This window comes from Leuresthes tenuis, unplaced genomic scaffold (genome assembly GCF_036924035.1).
Source record: "Leuresthes tenuis unplaced genomic scaffold, fLeuTen1.0.hap1 SCAF_13, whole genome shotgun sequence".
Lineage (NCBI taxonomy): Eukaryota > Metazoa > Chordata > Actinopteri > Atheriniformes > Atherinopsidae > Leuresthes > Leuresthes tenuis.
This window is the reverse complement of record NW_027325367.1, coordinates 12979278-12999152: the sequence shown is the minus strand read 5'-3', so window position 1 is coordinate 12999152 and position 19875 is coordinate 12979278. Positions and strand designations below refer to the sequence as shown.

The 19875-nt window shown below is 38.1% G+C and overlaps 1 protein-coding gene across 1 annotated transcript; it reads right to left on the bottom strand.

Moving 5' to 3' along the window:
• Positions 1-766: 766 nt before the first annotated feature.
• LOC140267298 (transforming growth factor beta-3 proprotein-like) lies at positions 767-14527 on the bottom strand. Its single transcript, XM_072362532.1, has 7 exons — positions 13721-14527; positions 8355-8518; positions 6186-6315; positions 5953-6060; positions 5387-5552; positions 5107-5260; positions 767-3681 (listed from the first exon to the last, which is right to left on the bottom strand). The coding sequence occupies exons 1-7, from the start codon at positions 14064-14066 to the stop codon at positions 3523-3525; spliced, it is 1227 nt and encodes a 408-aa protein (XP_072218633.1). The 5' UTR covers positions 14067-14527; the 3' UTR covers positions 767-3522.
• Between the last annotated feature and the right edge of the window lie 5348 nt (positions 14528-19875).

Below are 19875 nucleotides of genomic sequence, written 5' to 3'. Positions count from 1 at the left end.
ACTTGTCGAATAGTAGATAACAGCACTGAAGACTTCACATTAACACAAACCATGCCATCTTACAGTAGATGAGCTCATAACTGCAGAATAGGTTTTACTGTCTTACTCTCACCGTGAGCGTGTCACTGTATGACTCGGCTGAACAATGTGGCTAACCACTATGTTGGCCAAAAATGACTTCCTTGCACAAATAGAAAGACCCAAGCCAAGCTGGTTGGAGCTCACCAAAACCACTACACAGCTATGGGAAAAGACACTCAGAAGAATCAGATATACCGTTTGGAGCACCCAATTAACAACTAATCATGTTTATTTACTTATTTGAAGAAAAGGAGAGATGTAGCTTCAGATGATTTTTCTGGCAAGAGTAAGTGAGAGACTTGATTGTGAGTAAGTGGCATGACTTCTGCTGGCCTTCGCTGAGGGTTTAAAAGTCAATCATGCATGGGGCATGGCTGCTCTGTACCAGTGATGTGTGTTGTTAGTACAGGGCTGTCTGCAAAGCCATTAAAGCCCCAACCCCTGTTTAGACCTCATTGTGCACTCTTGTCTTTGTGTTTCCATCATGGTTCATCTCTGATTGAGCATGACAGGGGACAATAATGGGCACACAGAGAAAGGGAATTCTCTCTGGCTACATGTCAGCCCGAATTAACTCAACCAACCCCCCCCCCCCAAAAAAAAAGACTGTGTGACTGTTTGCAATCCATTAGAGAGGATAACCAAAAAAAGTACATATATGCCACTCTTTCTAGGCTTTAGAAAGTGTAAATAATGTAGTTTTTAATCGTTAAACATTAAATGTTAAAAGTGTTCTCAGGGTCGTCCAACTTTTGTCCACATATAGTATGAGTTTGATATTGCATTTACAAGATTTTGATGTCATATCTAACATTTGAATAAGTCAGTAAGTCATTATGAAACATTAATAAGATTGAACTATTCTGTAGTGTGTAAATAATAAATTTACAGATTCAACTTGATTTGTATAACCTATGCCTTATTCTGTGGAAGTTTGCAACTTTATCTTGATTAGAGTCAGTTGACATCGTAAGTCTTTTTTTAAAACTGTGTCTCTATTGTACCTGAAATATCCCCAACAAAATCAACATTGATGAAACTGGAAATCAAATCAACATGGGACATTGTGAATTAGAGTGAGATTAATTCATCAAATCAGTGCTGGAACTCTACAAGGTTTCTATCACACAGGCGTTTTGATAAACTGAAGAGCTAAAAAGACAATCCAACTGTCACGCTAAAGGATTATAAATATCTAGAAAGTGCCACCAAATGCGAAATACAGATCTCTGCATGATTTATGTTGACCATTTTATGAAAAATAAGACAATAATGAGATGTCTGCACGTTAATATGCTCTGAAAGTAGAGAGTAATAGCTTTTTGCCTGGGAAAGCTGTTAAGCACCAATCCTGAGAAGGAGTACTTGAATTTATTACTCCAGTAGAATAAAAAAAAAGCATGTGCATGTGCCTGCAGGAAACAGGTGGGGCTGGTGAGATTCAAGTAAGAAAAATTATGTTTGCATGGAACCAAAACATTATGACAAAATGGCATTTAAAATGGCATTTCAATTTGGCAGTCAAAACTGGTGGATAAATTCATCTTTTCCTCATCTAGATTTAAATGTTTTCACAGATCTGTTACATCTGATTATTTAAAGGCAAGGCCCTTACTGGAGGGTTTTTTATAGCTTAAAAAGGGCTCATACAGTTTTGCATGTTCTCTTTTTAATAACACTCATGATCAACAAGTCATGTCAAACAATATCACTGCCAAAAACAAAATCATCTAGAGGGTTGATGACTCTGACTGGACTAAACTCAAACAGTACAGGGATTTCAGAATTGTTCTCCTGACTCGGAGAATATGAGGTCTAACTGTACATCCAGCCACTGTCATGTTATGACTTTTTCCCCCTCCCTTGCTATTTTTGTTCCATTAGGGCTTCGCAGTGTAAAAGAGCACCAAAACAAACAAAGACAGAGCACAGGGAATGAAAGACTGCAGTGTTTCGGGAGCACCAGAATCCTTACTGCACATGAGACTCCTTTTCAGCAGGCCGGAAAGAAGTGTGAGATTAGAGATTAAAGATTAGAGAGTTTTTGTTGTTTTTTTTAAATGAGAAGACAACAGCAAAATTTAAAATTACATTTCCTGCTTTTGCTGGAGAAAAGTGCTGTGATTTTACGATTGTCACCTTTTAACATCAGTCAGACACAAAGTGGATCACATACAACACTTAAACTGATTTGTTTAGAGACACAAATGTTGCAAATTCTTTCTAAATCACAAGGAAATGTAACAGTATCCGTAGCCTAATATAAAATCACTTCCATCATGGGTAATGGCAATACATGTCAACTCTCTTCCCAGAGATAGAGAAACAATCACTATATGACAAGTTGCATAACAGACCGAATCTGCTATTAATGTAAAGGAAAAAGAAAAAAAATCTCATAAAAACCTGTTGCATAACGCACTCTTCCAGTATATTCTTTGATGTCCCAAAAATAATTTGAACCTGTTAGGGATGAACACATCCAGTAAATGGCATTGTGCTCATGGCTGCTTTCCATCACAATTCTTCCCTGGCATACAGGTCCCCTCTTCTTCTTCGTCTTCTATCCACTCTAATAGATGCACCGAAAAAAAGAAAAAAAAAAAAAGAAAATGGCCAATGCTGGCTGGCCAAAATAGAAAAGCCTGGCTCAACTTCTTTGTTCATTCACTTTCCATTGCAAATCCAACAGGCATTCTCTCTCAGCTCTCCTCTTCCCTGACCACAGCTATGGCTTTGGATACAGCAGTGAGTCTGTCCTTTCTCCCTTTGTGTTTGAAGATAATGCCCACTGTTTGAAGTGAAGGGAACTGAAGTCAAGTTCAAGGAAAAATCCAGCCTGAGAGAACTCTCTGACCATCCAGGAGATCACTGTCTATATTCATGACAACTAACATTTTGATACTTAGGCTAGATACAAGAAAGCTGCTCTACTGACAATGTAGACACTGTAACTTTGAGGACTATTTGGAAGAAAAATGACACCACAAAATAAGTCTCTTCAAGTGTCACTGTCTGTGAAGCAGCTCCAATTTGTTGATTTTCTTTCTTTGTTTTTATTTTCTTTTGTCTTGTCTGCTCTATGCAAGGTTGCTGCTCTATGCAAACTAGCCTTACGAGTGGATCGAGATGGGGAAATTTTAAGATCTATCTTAGTTTTGGGGCAGGGTTAAATTTGGTCTAAGATAAAAAAATCCAGTACTTGCCATACAGAACTGAGTGAGTGAGAAAAAAAAAAGTAAAAAGGATCTCAAGTTTTTTAGAAAATCTGCATCCTTCCAAATATGTGACCTTCAGAGTGGTGTTCAGATCATATCTAAGCCAAGCAGCCACAGTGTCATTTTAGGTATTTGTCACAGCTCAGAGTCCAAAAGTCATTGCACAGGGGCTTGGTCTGTACCTAGTGAAATCCTGCCATTAAAACCTGTCTTTCGTGTCCTCTCAGCTACACTTGCAAGACTTGACGATCATATTGGAGAGTTGCTCCACTTTAGGGGTTCGTCCAGAGTAGTAGAGTATAGTGAGGGGTTCCAGGTCTTGGGGAACACAGCAGGGGGAGGCGGACGCCTCTGGATTCAAAGTGTTGTACAGGCTCAGCAGCTATTGACAAGCAAACAGGAGAGTTAGAAACCCAGTTTCAAACAGTATTCATGATTGTCTTGTTCACAGTAACAAAGTTTGTGTCACACCGACAATTCATTATGTAGAACCCTGTTTCCAAACAATTCTTTGTACCATTTTTTAATAAATCCGGTTTGAATGATAAGCAGACCATGACATTTTGTTTTGATTTACAGTTTATACACTGGTCTAACTTTTTTAAGTACAAGTTTGCACATTTCAGACCAAATACTTAAGTTCTACAAATCTATGCCTGTGTTTGTCAAAGAGTTTGCAGAACATGGCTGCCTATGATGTCTTACATGGTAATTCACCCATGCAGTGTAACTAGAACAACAAAAACAAAAGGCAGAAAGAGCTAAAACTTGACCTTGTTAGTATGCCAATTTTAGGAGTAAATAATGCACAACACAAGCAAATCCAACCTAAACTTTTCAAAGTGAGGCATGAAAATACTCATGAACAATTAGGGATGTTACTTTCAGCAAGACACGTTGCTCTTAGAGCCTTTATACGTCAAGCTAAAGATCAGCAATCAGGCACTGGAATGTCAGTGAATGTCTGGCTATCGTATTTTAAATGTGTAATGCACGGTCGGCATCCGTCCATCTTTTTGCAGCCAATTCAACATGTTGAAATGCTGTCGGGTCTGTCGGTGAGAGAGCTCACTCCGACTGGCTGCTCAGCGAAGTGAATGAGTGCACAAGAAGGGAGGAAGCAGTGATGACAGAAAACAGATGGTTAACTTAACTGGTCACAAACAACCTGTTCTCATTTGTCATCTTTATCATTTCCAAACAAGCAACACTTCACAACACAATAGGCATGTGGAGTGAAGAAACTAAATGCCAGCTGATAATCATGATTCCAGAAAGACCAGTTCTGCATGACATTACTGAAAAACACAAAAACGCACACTGCTATGTTGATATTTTTTTAATTGGCTTGGTCTTGTAGTTTTACCATATTATATGTACCACCGCCTTCTTCTCGTGCAGACATAGACTGTATGTTCTGGCCAGCAGATGGAGTGCTCCTTAACAGCGTGCGCACGTACAATTTGCTTTTTGCCCTGGACCTGGCGATGTGAGGGGATTCATAATGGGGCCTCTCATCGCCCATGGTTCCTTACCTCAGTTTGGTGTATAAGAATCTTATCTATCAAATAGCCAAGTAGGTCTGACAACACCTCCTTTTAAATCTTTTTAGGTGTGTTGCAAACTAATTTCAACTTCTGACTGTCAGGTTTGCTGAAGCTGTGCGAACTTTTGGTCCTATGAAGACCTCTAAGGAAGAAGTGGACATCTCAAACAACAAATAAATTTGCATGATTGTTTATCACTGCAGGAAAATCACAAGATATGTTTGCTCTGTTGTAGTTCTACACGACTTTGTCCTTCTTACCGAGCTGTGCGTCGTGTCTGAGCTCCTTAGGTAAGGGCAGGGCCCGGAGCAGTAGTTGGCATCGTACCCACTGGGCTCATGGATCCACTTCCAGTCCAGATCACGCCGGAAATCGATATGGAGACGGCGAACACAGCAGCTCTTCTCCATGTTTCTATGATGACACACAACAATATTATGAACAGAGCCAACATACTGTATTTAGTGTGTTCTTGGTCAAATGTTTTTATATCGATGGTACAAATACAAGCTAGTATTAACTATGAACTGTAGCACTTACGAAAAACAGTAGTTTGTGTCCAGCGCTCTTTTGCGTCGGCGTGTGGACTGAGTGTCCAGGCGGTGCGGTGGGATCATCATCAGGATAAGGTGAGGAAGATTTTGTTCCTTTTTCCTCAACAGGTGATCCAGATCCAAGCGACTGTAATCGTCAACTCCATCAACACCTTAAGAATAAAAATGATAGAGGTGCAGTTTAACCAGCTGTGAAGTATTACGGCATTTTTAATTTCATGATTTTATCTCATCTGAACATACAATATGCTGAATTATATGTCAACCCTGCTATTTATACGTTTTTATTCTGACACATTTTTTTGGTATGAATTTAATTTTTGGTTGTAGGCAGCTGTCTTTATTCAGTTCATTATGGTATACAAAATCATTAAATATTAATAAGAAATAATCACATAATACCACTACTTAGGACTAAACCAGTTCATACCAACTCCCTAAATTTGGAACTATGTAAATAATGTGGCATTAATAGTAACAATTATGGTATATTTCCCTAACACAAATAAAAAATAACAACTTCAGGCCACATGAACAAGTAATGAAGCCTACCTCTAAACTTCACCTCCAGCACCTCGCTTTCATTTTCAATGATGTTATTGTTTGGATTGAAGGTGGTGCAGGGACAGTTCACACTGATTTCCAAACCCTTATTGGATCCTTATGAAAAACAATCATGGAAAGAAGGAAATTTAATTCATTCAAAATGGGCTTCTCATTAGTATTAATGATAGTTAGTGGAAACTATTCCTGATTGCAATGAAATGAGGTGACCTCAGTCTCACCTCTGTTCATCAACCATTCCCGCACTGTTTCAGTCACATCGAAGGAAATCCACTCTTTAGTACCTTTGGTCAGTACATTCCTGGCTCCAATGTAGCGTTGTTTCCTAATGTGTTCATTTGTCCTCACAATCTGCAAAACAATATTCAACAGTTGCTCTTAAAGGTTTTCTTGCTTAAAAAAAGGAAGGAAAGGACAGATGCTTGACAACAGTGCTGGTACATGAAGAAACTACTTTGTTGAGGTAATGTCATGAAAGGGGGTTATTTATTGATTTGTGTAGTTAGTCAGTTAGCATTATTCATGTTCTGGAGAGATAGGGTTGTGTGTAATTACAACAGCTAAGAAACATCTGTTATAAGGAAGATTAAATAAAATGCAAGGAGACATTTATTGTTAAACTCAAAAAGTTTATTGTATGAAGCCAAAAAGAAATTAAATACTATCACCGGCTGTGTGTCAATTTGCCTGGTAGGTCAGAAGATTTTATCTAAAGAGAAGCAGCAATAACATTTGTGTCTTTCCATTGGGTTTGCTTGTGATTAATGATCACAGAAAGGATGAAGCAGCACAAGAAGACTATAAGTTGCCAGACGCTTATAAGTCAAGAACATGTTAATCTCTCTGGTTATGACCATATCTCCCTCATAAAGTGATATGTTTGCATACATTCTTAATTTTGCCTTCTTTTCTCCCTTGTGAGAAATGTATGGTGCTGAATCTTTAGTTAGCCAGTTTTTCTACTTTCGTCACCAGTTAGCTGGTTTCAGACTTTGACACACGGATGATGGATGAAACTTTTCTGTAATGTCAAAGCAAACCTTTCGTATTCAGGTCATCTATTTCAAGTTAAATAATTTCACAAAGCTGCAGACAGACTTTTGCAAACCTGAACAGTTTTCAGCAGAAAAATAAATCAGAACTAAAAGCCATTTTATTATGGTAACAGTCAGAGATACTCGCTGACTAATGGTAACAAATGACTCAACAATATAAAACAGGGCGTATAATGTGTGGTATGCTTACAATATTACAAGAGTAATGAGAATGGAGAAAGCGCTTTTAATTGCAAAATATTGTCCAAGGGGCCTGGACGACTTAGCAGAAACACAGTGATTTGTACATTAAGAAGCAAAACTATCTGAGCTCTGCTAAAGGTCTGCTCTATGATGACAAATCATACACCTAGAACTCTTTACATTGTTCCACTCTTCTTTAAAACAACCCCAGAGTTGTGACTTGTATTCCTCCTTAATACAAATCAGGTTAACAGAGGCGATCAGTATGAATCATCCATTTTTTATTTTGCCAAAGTAATAACATTGAAATTGTAGCAAGTTAGACCAAATTACAACTCCCAGGAGACATATATTCAGACTTAATATTGAATTCAGATCTTTGTCTACCTCAGAACTAAACGACAGTCAAAGTCTGCATTGGTCACTTGCTGTCCCTGTGAATGTTTTTCTTCATCAGAATGAGGGCACCTGCCCTGTGTGGTTCCCCCACAAAACTGCCCACCTGATAGAGTTCCTAAATAAACACAGACTTGCAAGCTGTATAATACTACTGACTCACTGTTTAGAGGATCTCTTTTACTCAAAATCCAGTCCAACTTGGTTGAACTCTGTGTAACATGACCTGAGTTGTAAGTAAAACTTATGAGGAACCTGGTCTGTGTTTGATTAAACCCAGTTCAATATAGCAAGAAAACTGTTTGGTGAGGTTGATCCAGTCCAGTCTAACATAAATCCAATCTGATATCACTCAAACATATCTTATTCAAGTCTAAATCCAGTTTAACCGAATTTAAAACCAGTCGAATGTAGCCAAAACAGAGAACGTTTGAGATGACACACAACCAGTCTGAGCTGTTTGAAATGACTTTTTTAATTTCATCTAACTCTGACGTGTTTATGGAACAAGAACATTTTTTGCTTGTTAGTTTCAAATTATTCCATGTGTCCCTTAACCGTAGAGCAAAGGGTCATTGAGTCATTCGGTTTGGCCTCACAGTCGTGGAGCTGTCAAAAGAGAAATTGGGGATGTTCTCTTGGGTAGGAAACACATAAAATAGCCAAGGGCTTAACATGTTATGATATAATATGATATGACTTTAAACTTTGCCGTTGATATGGGTAAAAGGACAAGAAAACGGTACCTTTACGCACCTGGTAGAGCTCAATCCGCTGTTCATTCCTCTTTGCACTTAAGTTTGGATCTCTCAGGGCTCGAAACTCTGCCCTGAAGAGGTTGGTTGAGTTCCTCTCCATGGAAGAGACATTGAAGCGAAAAACCTTAGAGGTTATGACTTTTTGGCAGTAGGACAAATCATCTGGAACAAAGAGAATAAAATTAAGCTTATGTGAGAGAACAGGCTTATAAAATGTAGCAGTATCTGGACAACATAATCACAGGTGCTTGCTCTGTAAACACTGTCATGAGAAGCCCTGAGGTATAAATATAAAATAACTTTTATATTTTAAACCCAGCATTCATACTGTTTTATTTTTCTTTTATTCTTTCCGTTTTTAAATGTCTTGTCTGAGCCACTGTGTTTTTATTTCTATTCGTCTTTCTACAGTTGTATAAATACGCTACATGCATACATCTGTGAGTGGCATCAAATCTTTTAGAGAAAAGTCATCAGAATAACAATGACATTTCCTCTTTAGATAATAGCTTTTGTCTCAGTTGTGGAAGGAAGGGTACATTTGGGTCCACTTGTCCTCTTGAGGGAAAGGTCACAGCAGTACAGTTTTTCTAGGCTTATCAGCTTTATCCTGATATGGAAAGAGTCTACCCTGATTGGACAGTGTCCTCATCTATATAACACGAGGGAGTCGCTAAAATGTTTAATGAGTATGGAACTGATATGGATCCAGTGCTTTAGCCATCACAAGCGCCTAATCTTAACTCCTGTGAATAATCTTGGAACAGTGTGTTAGACACTCTCTACCAACCCCATTATTTTTTAAATAATTGTGTTGTGTTGAAGTTCCATAGATTTGTACCCTCAGTGTAGAGGCATACTCAAGCTGTTCTGGCATCATCATCTAGACTTTATGTTGGGTTTTTCCTTTCATTTGTCATGTATAAGATGCCTTACAAACCCATTAACAATCTAAAATTTAATCTTGGTCTTACAGGCTGTTGAGAGGTTGGTACTATGTTTATCAGCCCCACAGTGAATGATTACTTGCTGCCAGCCTTATCAAAATTCCTCAGTGTTTCTCTCACACATTTTGTCTTTATTTGGAGGAAATAAATGTTGTAATTGAAATAGCAATATTATTAATCGTGGCATGACTTCACCTCTATGGTATCTGTGCATCAAAAATCTCACTACCCTCAGCCCCACTGACAACTTTTTGGACCTGAAGCCTTTGTTACCATGACAACTTTTCCACATCCCAACCTCAGACACAGACATATGCCAGATTCAGATTATGCACACCATGCCGTAGAAGGAAATTCTTCTTGTGTTTGCTGACCAGCCTCTCGGTGCAGCATTTCACCGTTCTTGTCTCAGTTCTCTTTTATTTACACCTGTCACACACCTGCATCGGTCTACAGATTTGTCACAGATCAACATGCGTTTGACAATATTCTTTAAAAAAAACATATCAACTGAGGTAAAGTGAGTGATTACACTGATTCAGAGTCAAAAACTGATTCCACAAAGTCAGCACTCCAGGCACTAGCCTGTTATACACCCTAAGGTGCCTGTGACTTGTAAGCATTACCTACTGATTTTAACTGATCGAAGAGGATTCACTCAATATCTATTAAATATCATAATTTGCTATGATTCAAAGGGTTATATGAGAAAATGATCACTCATATGTAAGTATTCTAAATATATACTGGAGAGAGAGATTAAGAAAGGTAATAAAATCTGCATACCAGCACCAGGTGGGGTTTAGTGAAACATTTTGTTGCATTTGTCCAAAAGACTCCAGATACCTCTAAATTTAAGAATTTCGAAAATGAATTATAGAAAGTATCTCCTAACGTGTTCTTGAATGTAAGGTGATGTCATTAGAAAGCAGTGTCCTCTGAGGGAAAGACTTGAGGAGTTAATGATAGAAATATTAACTGAACTGCATACCACAATTTAACCCTTCTGTTAAGACTTCCAGATAGCAATAGATGGATCACCAGACTGTTCATGAGACACCTTTGAAGGGTTTTATATTTATAAAATATTCCAAGTAACATTACACCTAACCTAACTTAACAACTGCAAGGTAACCTCCTGAAACAGATTCATTCTTTTGGCAAGAATTTATTATGATTTTGAAAATAGAAGATTTTCTCCAGACAAGGAGTTTAGGAGTGGAGGATATGGAGAAATTCGTTGAACAGAATGTTAAACAGAAAATTGTTGTTTAACTGAGACAAGCGTATAAGTATTGACACTGTACTCTTCCCCAAAACATGCCCATGAGGTGTAGAGTATGCAGCCTCTTGTGGTCGTATGAACAATTGCAAGTGAAGGATAAAAATGTCGTCCATGGTGGTGACAGTCACTTGGTATAAAGAATGTATTTTAACCCTAACCCTGATCATTTTCTAACCAGAAAAAGATTAAATGTTTTCGTAAAGTGTTATGTGTCACGTTATTGACTGAATGTATGCTGGTGTCAAACTCACATCACTCAAATACCCATGGTTGAAAGCATAGAACTAAAATCCACCAATCCTAAAAAAGTAAAAGAACATTTAAAAAAATAATTTTTGAAAATTATTCAATATATTGAAATGCTCTTAAAGTATTTAAACAAAACATAGAAAGTAGTAGTAAACATAGAGCATAAAAACTCTGTGCCAGACATGCTGTAATGATGTTATTACTTTTGCTTTAATATAACGACATCCACCTGCAATTAAAGATTATTTTCAGTATGGATTGCTGGATTAGATAAAAAGTATCCAAATGATCTACAAACTGACTATTTGATTAATTGACTAATTATTTTTAGCTGTACTTGTATTAACGTGCGAAACAAAAGTTATTAGAAAATATCATATATACTAGATTCTTCATGTGCTTTGAGCAAAAATGTTATTTTTTTAAGTAGATGAGGCTGTCACATAAATATGATGAAATCAGAAAGAATGGATATGTATCTGAGATAGGGTGGAGTAAAAGAGATCTGTATTTAGGAACAGTGCTGAATAAACTTTCTTAGTTACATTCCACCACTGGAGGAAACTCTGTGTGAAGTGCATCCTGTTTGGCAAATTACTTATTATCATTTTTATATTTATTTTATAAGGCAGCATCAGACAAAATTTACACATTAAACTACATGTGTCACAAAAAACAGCAAACAATGTATGGGGAAGCTACATCATTGGTGAGCCATTCACAAAAACTGAGTTTTTCATGCTTTGTTTTTACTATCTAAAAATCTTTTTCTTATTTCTTTTGGTCACATGATGACGGTCCAAAATATTTACAAGATCAAGAGATTACGTAATGTCCATATTTCATATTGTGTCAGTCTGCTGGTATGTTACATCTCTCTATTTTCAAAGTTGCAGTTTCCCTGCTAGGCTTGAATAAAAGTTCAGTTCAACACATATGAAAACTGATGATCTTGCCTACTCCAGCATAAGAAATACGCATTAAGTCAGCCTCTGCGAGGAGGTTCAGTGTATGCATGTGAATGTACAGCACAAGGCACTGACAAAATGCATATTTGTAAGTATGAGATCACACTGGGGTCATTGAAAAACACTCTGCCAAGCCAATACAACAGTTTGTTGATATTTTAAATACCTAAGTAACAGAGGTGCTGAGTGTGGTGCACATACAGTACGTGCTAATGTGTCAGTTCAGCTCTTATGCTGTTTTGTTGCTTTTCTTTCACATTCTCTTTTTACTTTTCAGCTAACCACTGAAGATCAAGCCAAAAGAAACTATGGTCGTCAGCCAACTATCAGAAAAGTGCATGTATGTAAATCTGTCTAACATCTTTTTACCTGTGGTTCGAAATGAAGCACCGTGTCGAGGCACCTACTGCCTGGTGTTTTTGTCAAAAGCGTTTTGTGAGATTCAAAACAGAACATTGCTGAGGGAAAATTGGTCTTTTGAGAAACACCTGTTGATTTCAAAGTGACTGTGATGCAATGGTCTTGGCTTTGCTTTGGACCGTGAGCCTCTCTTAAGCGCTCACATGCACAGCATTTATTCTATTCTGCTTTCTGTCGGACCACATGTCGCTTGAATCTTGTTCAAGTACAGACACATATCCCTCTCAGCACAGGTTTTCCACTTACAGTTGGTAGCGTTTAGTTGGACAGAAAAAATAGATGAACCACATATAGGTTTACCACAAAATACTATTAGTGAAAAGAATGTGAGCTTATGCAGCCTTTACTGATTATTTTAACAATTATGTCACATCCAAAGTAAAGCTCATTATAAACAGAGCAGTGAAACATTACCTGGTGTTATATTGGCAATAAAATTAGGGCATAATGGAGTCATTCACGTTTAAGGCTCAGTTTCACACTCAGTTTAGCAATGTTAAACCTGAACAGTGCAGTGATCTCACCCTCACAGGCCACCTGCATGTGTGATTATCTAGCCAAGATCTACAGTGGGGGTCAGTTTGAGCTCCACCTCAACGGTGAATGTGAAGACTGTACTCCTCCTGTGCGGACTCACAGGAGAGAGGGATTCCTCTTTCAAGGCTAATGGGGAGGTCCCTCTATCATTCCTCTCTTCCTGTCCACCTCTGTTAACTTTTCCTACTCCTTCCCCTTAAGGCATCCCCATCCGCCTGGGCAGATGTCCCTCTCATTTGGGCCTGACTGGAAAGGAAATAGGAACATCTGGGAAGAGGGACATGATCCATAGAGGAAAAAAAAAACAAGAGGGAGAAGAGTGGAGTTAGGACTAGGAGGGGACTGACTTTCCTGGAACACAGGTTCAGACTTAAAACAGGTTGGCGAGCAGCACAAAAATAAAGCACTTCCCCCTCGCGCACTGCAGTTTCATCTTTCAGTTTAAAAAGAGCCAAGGAGCTCCAACACATTCGACATTTTTTAAAATAGGCCTTGAGAGAGCCCCACTGCATTCAGATTTGTTTGTTTTTTTCACTTATTCAGACCTTAAAAGTGTCAAGTGAAACTGTAAATGCTAACTATACATATGTATATATATATATATACATAAAAAATGTGTGTGTGCACCAGCACTGATCGTATTTATGGGTTTAAAATGCTACGTACGTATGTATTAATTTTATTTTCAAAGTAAGTAATTCAGTCCCTTGATAAATCTTTGCCAGAAGATATCTATTTTAATGACATAAGGTAGCTTTTTATTTATTGATCTATTATTAATATTATCATTGCTAATATTGTCATTGCTACTATAGTTATTCTAAGTATGATGCGTCAGGATGGCATTGTCTTAAGGCATACACCCTTCAGTTGGTGCGTAATTACGCACTTTGGAGACGTCTAAAAAAAACAAGGAGAAAGCTTAAACTTGATAGCTTAAAAAGAAAACATTACTTACTGCTTTCTGGCGGTCCGTAGAGCATGTTGAATCTGTATATCTCTTTGGCATAGTATTCTGTCTCAGTGTTGTCCTGACCGCAACTCTGCTGCCGATCCCTCCCCAGCTCCTCCAGTAGCTCCTTGGTGCTGTTATACAATGCTTGGATTTGATAGGGGATTTTACTCGGTCCAAGGGAGTGTGGGGGACTTGTCAGCCGGAGTTTGCTCAGAATTTGACCTCGTATCGCCTCGACCCGTTTCTTCGTCACATGGTCAGAATCCACGGTGGCGCAAGTTGACAGGGATGAGCTTAAAGGTGCGCAGTTGAGGAGGATGACGAAAAGCAAAGCCTTACCCAAATGCATCTTTCTGTCTGCATTTGGTTCGTTCTGGGGTTGAAATGTGAAGATTCACAGCGAGGACTGCCAAGGTCCGTGTCAACTACCCTTCAAATCAAACTTATACACCCTGCTGAGGTTTCTTTTTAACTTCCTTGGGAACTAATGACTAACCCCTGGCTTAATTCGTTTTCTTGTTGCAGTCCTCTTTGTTATAAGCGGAAATCCGAATTTGTGTTCGCCCATCAGTCATCACCCAACTCAAAATCTCGACTACTCTCCCGCATTTATGAACTTCATCCGGTACAAATATCTGTAAAAAGAAAGAGACTTTTCTTTTTGCATTCTTGTGCTCAATCCAGCAGAGCTAAGTCGTCCCACAGCTTGGCATATTTCCCCTCTTGTCTGAATCATTCAAATCTAGAGACCCTTTATTGTCTCGGAGAAGGCAGACCGCAGGCTGTCATGTTAACGAGGTATATGCGACTTTGAGCAGCCGACGAGGCCTCATGTGAGCTTTATAGACGACCACTCGTTTCTGACGTTTGATGGAGGAGGGACCGAAGTCACCGGGGAGCGCCCAAATCATAACAGAGCCCACGGCGATACTCTGGCCATCAAACTTGACATAATTATACGTGAAAAATAAAAAACATATTGACAAAAAAAAAAAGATTTAAATGATGCATCTTCTGTCTACGTCAATCATATGTATGAGCATCTCTGAAGACACTTTTAGCTTTAATACTTTTTTGCTGATTTAAAAAAAAAAAAGATTTAAAGTGGAATCCAGCTCTGATCTTGTTGTCCTTGTGGTATTTCTCAAAATCGTATGATAGTACCATCACAGTTAGTGCTACAGATGTCTCAGCCGATGTGTTATTACTTACTTTGCTGTAGGTGTTGTAATGTCCTGGGTCCTGCGCCCTCTAGTGGCAAAATTGTCACCTGCAGTTGCGTTTGTGCTGAAAAAAATCTCAAATATATCATTTAAAACACACGGAGAGCCTTGCCATGTTACACTTTTCTTTAAAGAAATTTGTTAGTTTTTTTTAAGTTTATTCACACATGGAGTGTGAAATGTTTCCGTGTACTATCTTCCAATAGAGTCACGTTGTAACAGCTTGAACAATAGCAAATAATGAACAGGTTCACTAAGTTCACAAATATAACTTCTACTAAGGTAATTTGTAACAGTTCAGAGTTTGGACTTTTGGCTGCTCCTTTAATGTTGGCGTCTAATTTCAGAGAGCCACACAATACATGGCAAATCCTTTTGTCTGAGGCAGTTCTCACATGACACCCTTTCAAACTTCACATTCCGCCAACGTGATTGTATTTCCCTTCAAAAGAGCCAAAGTTTCCTCACTGTCAGTGCAGATTTTCCCATGCCCTTTGCAAAACACCATCCATACAAATTTCATTTTTTTCATGTAATGATGTCTGAATGTTTATCTGCAGGCTCATAAGTTATTTTATCTTTTCCTCCACCGTCTGTTTTATCTCTATTCATAGAGCAAATTCACATTTCTCAGACCTATTTTAGGTCAGAGCTCGCTCAGAGGCCCCGTACCCAAACATGGCATCTGGCATTTCACTGTTTCTTTTGCCTACCAGTTTGCATAGCAGGAATGATTTCATATAATGTCCAAACTTGGTAAATATTTGTCTTTCAGTCATAGACCCAGGTGCATACATGTACCAATCCTACTTGATTTATCTTGCTGCTTTGCTGGAGATGGAGATAGGTATTTACATATTTTATAAGAGCAAAGTAATAATTTCTCAGCTCACTTTTATACTTAAAAAACTTATGCATCAATGCATCAATCTCATATTCGGTGTCCTCTTTGTATTCTTGTGTGACATCATCGTTTGATGTTTTTGCCTTGTATTGAGTGTCACAGGAATGTCGAGTCTTCCTCAGTCGTAAGTCAGTAAGAAATGAGCATCTATTCACAGGTTACTGAACCACACAAAAGTTGAGTGCAGCTCTAATATGGATTTCTAAATCCAAGCTTCTATATCTGATGACCTTGACATTCTGGTCCCAGGAGGCCTTTTTTTTTTTTACTCGCTTATCTGGTTATTGTTTCAAAATTAGTTTCTGGTAGCATCCCTCTAAGCACTGGCTAAAATATCCTCATTCATAATTCAATTTGTTTAGTGGTGCGAGAGCACTCAAAATTCAGAAGTGCACTAAAAATGGTCTATATTTGATTTAGGAAGGAGCAGAGAAGGAGATGTCTTCACAGCCATAGTGAGGCTATTTTGACCCAACCACCAAAGTTTCTGGTTTCTCTCAGCCATTTTCCCACAATCCTACACACATACTTTGTTGCTCTGGATTATCTGACAAAGTTTAAGCATCATTTTAATAAGGAGTTAGGAATATTTGTGACCCAGCACATAACCACTTTGGATTGCTTCAACTCAACAACCACTCAAAGACACAAGAGTATTGCGATGACTTTCAGAAGGAGGATTTTCTTTCAATAGCTTATTTTGCAGCAAATCCTCTTAAATAATGCATTTTTTCTTATTTAAACTGAATCTATAAATATGATATATAACAGTTTCTTTTACTCTAAATTGAATTATTGGCTGCTTCGGTGGCATTAAAGTCCACTCTCTTGCTGCTTTGTTGGTCTCATCCTTTGGCAGCTGTATTGGCAGTTCTCCATTAAGCCAGCAGGTGATGCTGCATAACAGACAATATCTGATGTCAGTGTAGGAGAAAGTCTGCATCTGAAACCACTCCGGGATCACATTTCCTATGTAAACATCTACATTGGTGGGGTTTTGAGATACAAATGTAAAACTTAATGTAATTGGATATAACAATAAGCAATAAATTCAGCCTTTATAAAGATAATAATGTTAATTTAGTTATAATATTTAATCTGCAAAACAATAAAATATGTATTCCAATCATCTGAACCATTATTTTTATCATCTCCTCCTGTCTGTCTTCTTCTCCGGTGTGATCAAATTAATCATATCAGCTGAATTAATCTTCATTGAGAGATTTAGTCATAGATTTTGAGGTCAATGTCAGAAGGCCATGCACATGTCATCACTGGGTTTACTATTAGATGAATGAAAAAAGAAAAGGGGAAAAGGCTCTGCTAGAAGATGAGAAGAATCCCTGTAACATATTCCATAATCCAACTCATACACACATTTATACACATTGTAGTATTCCAATCATTTGGGAATTCCTAGACATGATCCCAGACATCACCATCAAAGTCCACTTTTACTCCAAGCGTCCTCCAGTAATTACCTCACTGCTGGGTCAGGTTTTAGTGAGTCACTCTCCGGCAATCTCTCCGTCTCACACAACACACGGAAAAGGAATGCAGCTGCAGACCAGAGGATGAAAACAAAAACACATGCCGTTATCCACACAAAGAAATCTGTCCTCCTTTCCCTGTAAATGTAGGTGAGATTCCTGATGATTGTGTTCATCAGAGAAGTTACGGCAGCTGACTTTTTTGACCTCTGCTAGAAGTGCAGTATTTCTTGACTGTAGTGTTTCAAAGTTTTCATATTCTTCTGTTGAACAGACAGACTGACCACACATTCACACAAACACACTCAAACACACACACCCACACAGAGGACTGAAGAATGGCTAGACAGAGTCAGACAAACCCCAAATACTAAGCAGCCTCCTGCCAGATTTCCCTACTACAGCACACTGACAAGCCAGCGCAGTAAAGTCTGCCTCGTCTGGGGGTTACAAGTCTATGAGTCATACATGGGGAGGCAGTTGGGTAGGAATGCTGACAGGAGACCCCTAAAACCCACACTAGAGGAGGCAATGATGTGTATATGTCATGGCCATTCAACTCAAATTATTCATTTGATTCGTTCACCATCTGTGTTAGTCATCAGTTTTCTTAATACATGAACATAGGAAAGGAATACTATGCCGGCTAGACGATGACTTAAAGTGAGATCATGTGGAGTCAGCAAAAGTTTGTCACTCTGTCATTGTTGTGTCTGAGGTTTTATTCTTTGTCTTAACTTGTAGAGTACTTAAAACGTCGATATGACAGTTATCTTTAGAGTCAAAGGCTTAAATCTGTGATTTAGTTCGGTTTTGAATATAGTCAGCATCAAATCAACATCTGCTAAAATTAAACTGTTATTTGACAAATAAATAAAAATAAACCAATTAGATTTGTCTTTACCAAAACAAGCAGTCGTCACCGGTACTCATTTCAATCACCTGGGCTTTTTGTCTCTGTTGACTTTTCTGGAACTCATGAGACCAGTAGCATTGTTTCTATTAGCTAATGTTTGTGAAGATTTGTCTTGTGTTTTCCCCCATAAAAATATAAAGAAATAAAGAATTTCCCATTTAATCACACGTCACCATTTCACAACAAAGGTCGTCAAAGGGCACTTCACATAGAAAACAAATATGTTCTGAGAACATAACCAGGCACGTTAATTCCTTTTGTTGTTCTGTGTTTCAGCTTTTATGAAAGTGGATACTGTTTATTTAAAGGTATGTTTCACTAAAAAAGTTGAATGTTCTTTGTAATATTTAAATAACACCTTGTCTGGCTTTGTTTTCATGGTTTCCATTTTATACATTTCCTCCACTAGGGGGCAGGAGATTTACAATTAAGCTGAGTGACGGGCAAACTTGACATATTCAAAAAGTTTTCACTTGCAGGTACACAGAGCAACATCAGCATCCCACAGAGGACCACCCAATGTATGTAAGTCCTTTGTCATCTTTGGGTCAATTCTACTTTGGTTTTAGTCAACTCATTTTGTAGATTACAGGGTCTGACTGTGTCTGACTGTCAACAGCAGACACTAATTTATTAATTAGTTAGTTTGGTGCTGTGCGGGCTGGGGACATCGTGATTTTCAGAGTTGAGAAGAAAAAAGGAGAGCAAAACTGTATATTTACCTGATATCTTGCCTGTATTAATGAGTGATTCACTAAAGAAGTGAAAGTAGAACAAAGGCAAAATATCAAATGATAAAACAGAAACAAAAAAATGTGCTGTTTGTCACCCCTTCATTGCCACCCACCAACATGTGTCAGAAAGATGTTACCGTGTCAACAAACGGCAGAACAAATCTGTGCAGAACTGGAAAACACAAACAAATCAAAACTACCTGGTGCTACATCTCAACTAATCAGGATAATTAGCAACAGGTCTGCAGCATAATCTGGTATGAAAAATAACATCTCAGAGAGCAGGAGCGTGTCAGAAGCACGAATGAACAGGGCTTCTGCACTGTGTGGACAGACACAGGATCACCTTAAGAATGATATGAGTATATCAGATTTTGGGAATTTTACAGTCTAAAACACAATAGGCTGTTATCAAAAGATTCTAAGAATTCTCTGTATGTGAAGCACAAGTCTGTAAAACAACAAAAGAAAATCCCAGCTTCAACTAAGCACAGCTCTGGAAACCTGTGTCGGGGAATACAGCTCAGTGCTGTATCCACAAATGAAAGTTTGCCTCTGAACAACTGATAAATGATAAAAAAGTAAAAATGATAAAAAAAATGTCTCAGAACTACAACTACTACAACAAAAGAGATGATACAGCACAGGTTAAAACCATGACATTTTCCTGTTGAAGTTTTCTGTGTATGTATAAAAGCTTGCATATGAAAAATTGTGAAATGAGTTGTTTTATAAGGTTTGAAATATTAGTAAGGCTTCATATCAAAGTCCTAATAATTTGCATTCGTTGAAGTCCTAACAACAGGCTCGTTAATATTTCTTAATATGAAATAAGTATATGTTTGTAAATGCTTGATAAGCACAGTTATTGTTATATTCATAAGCTCATTT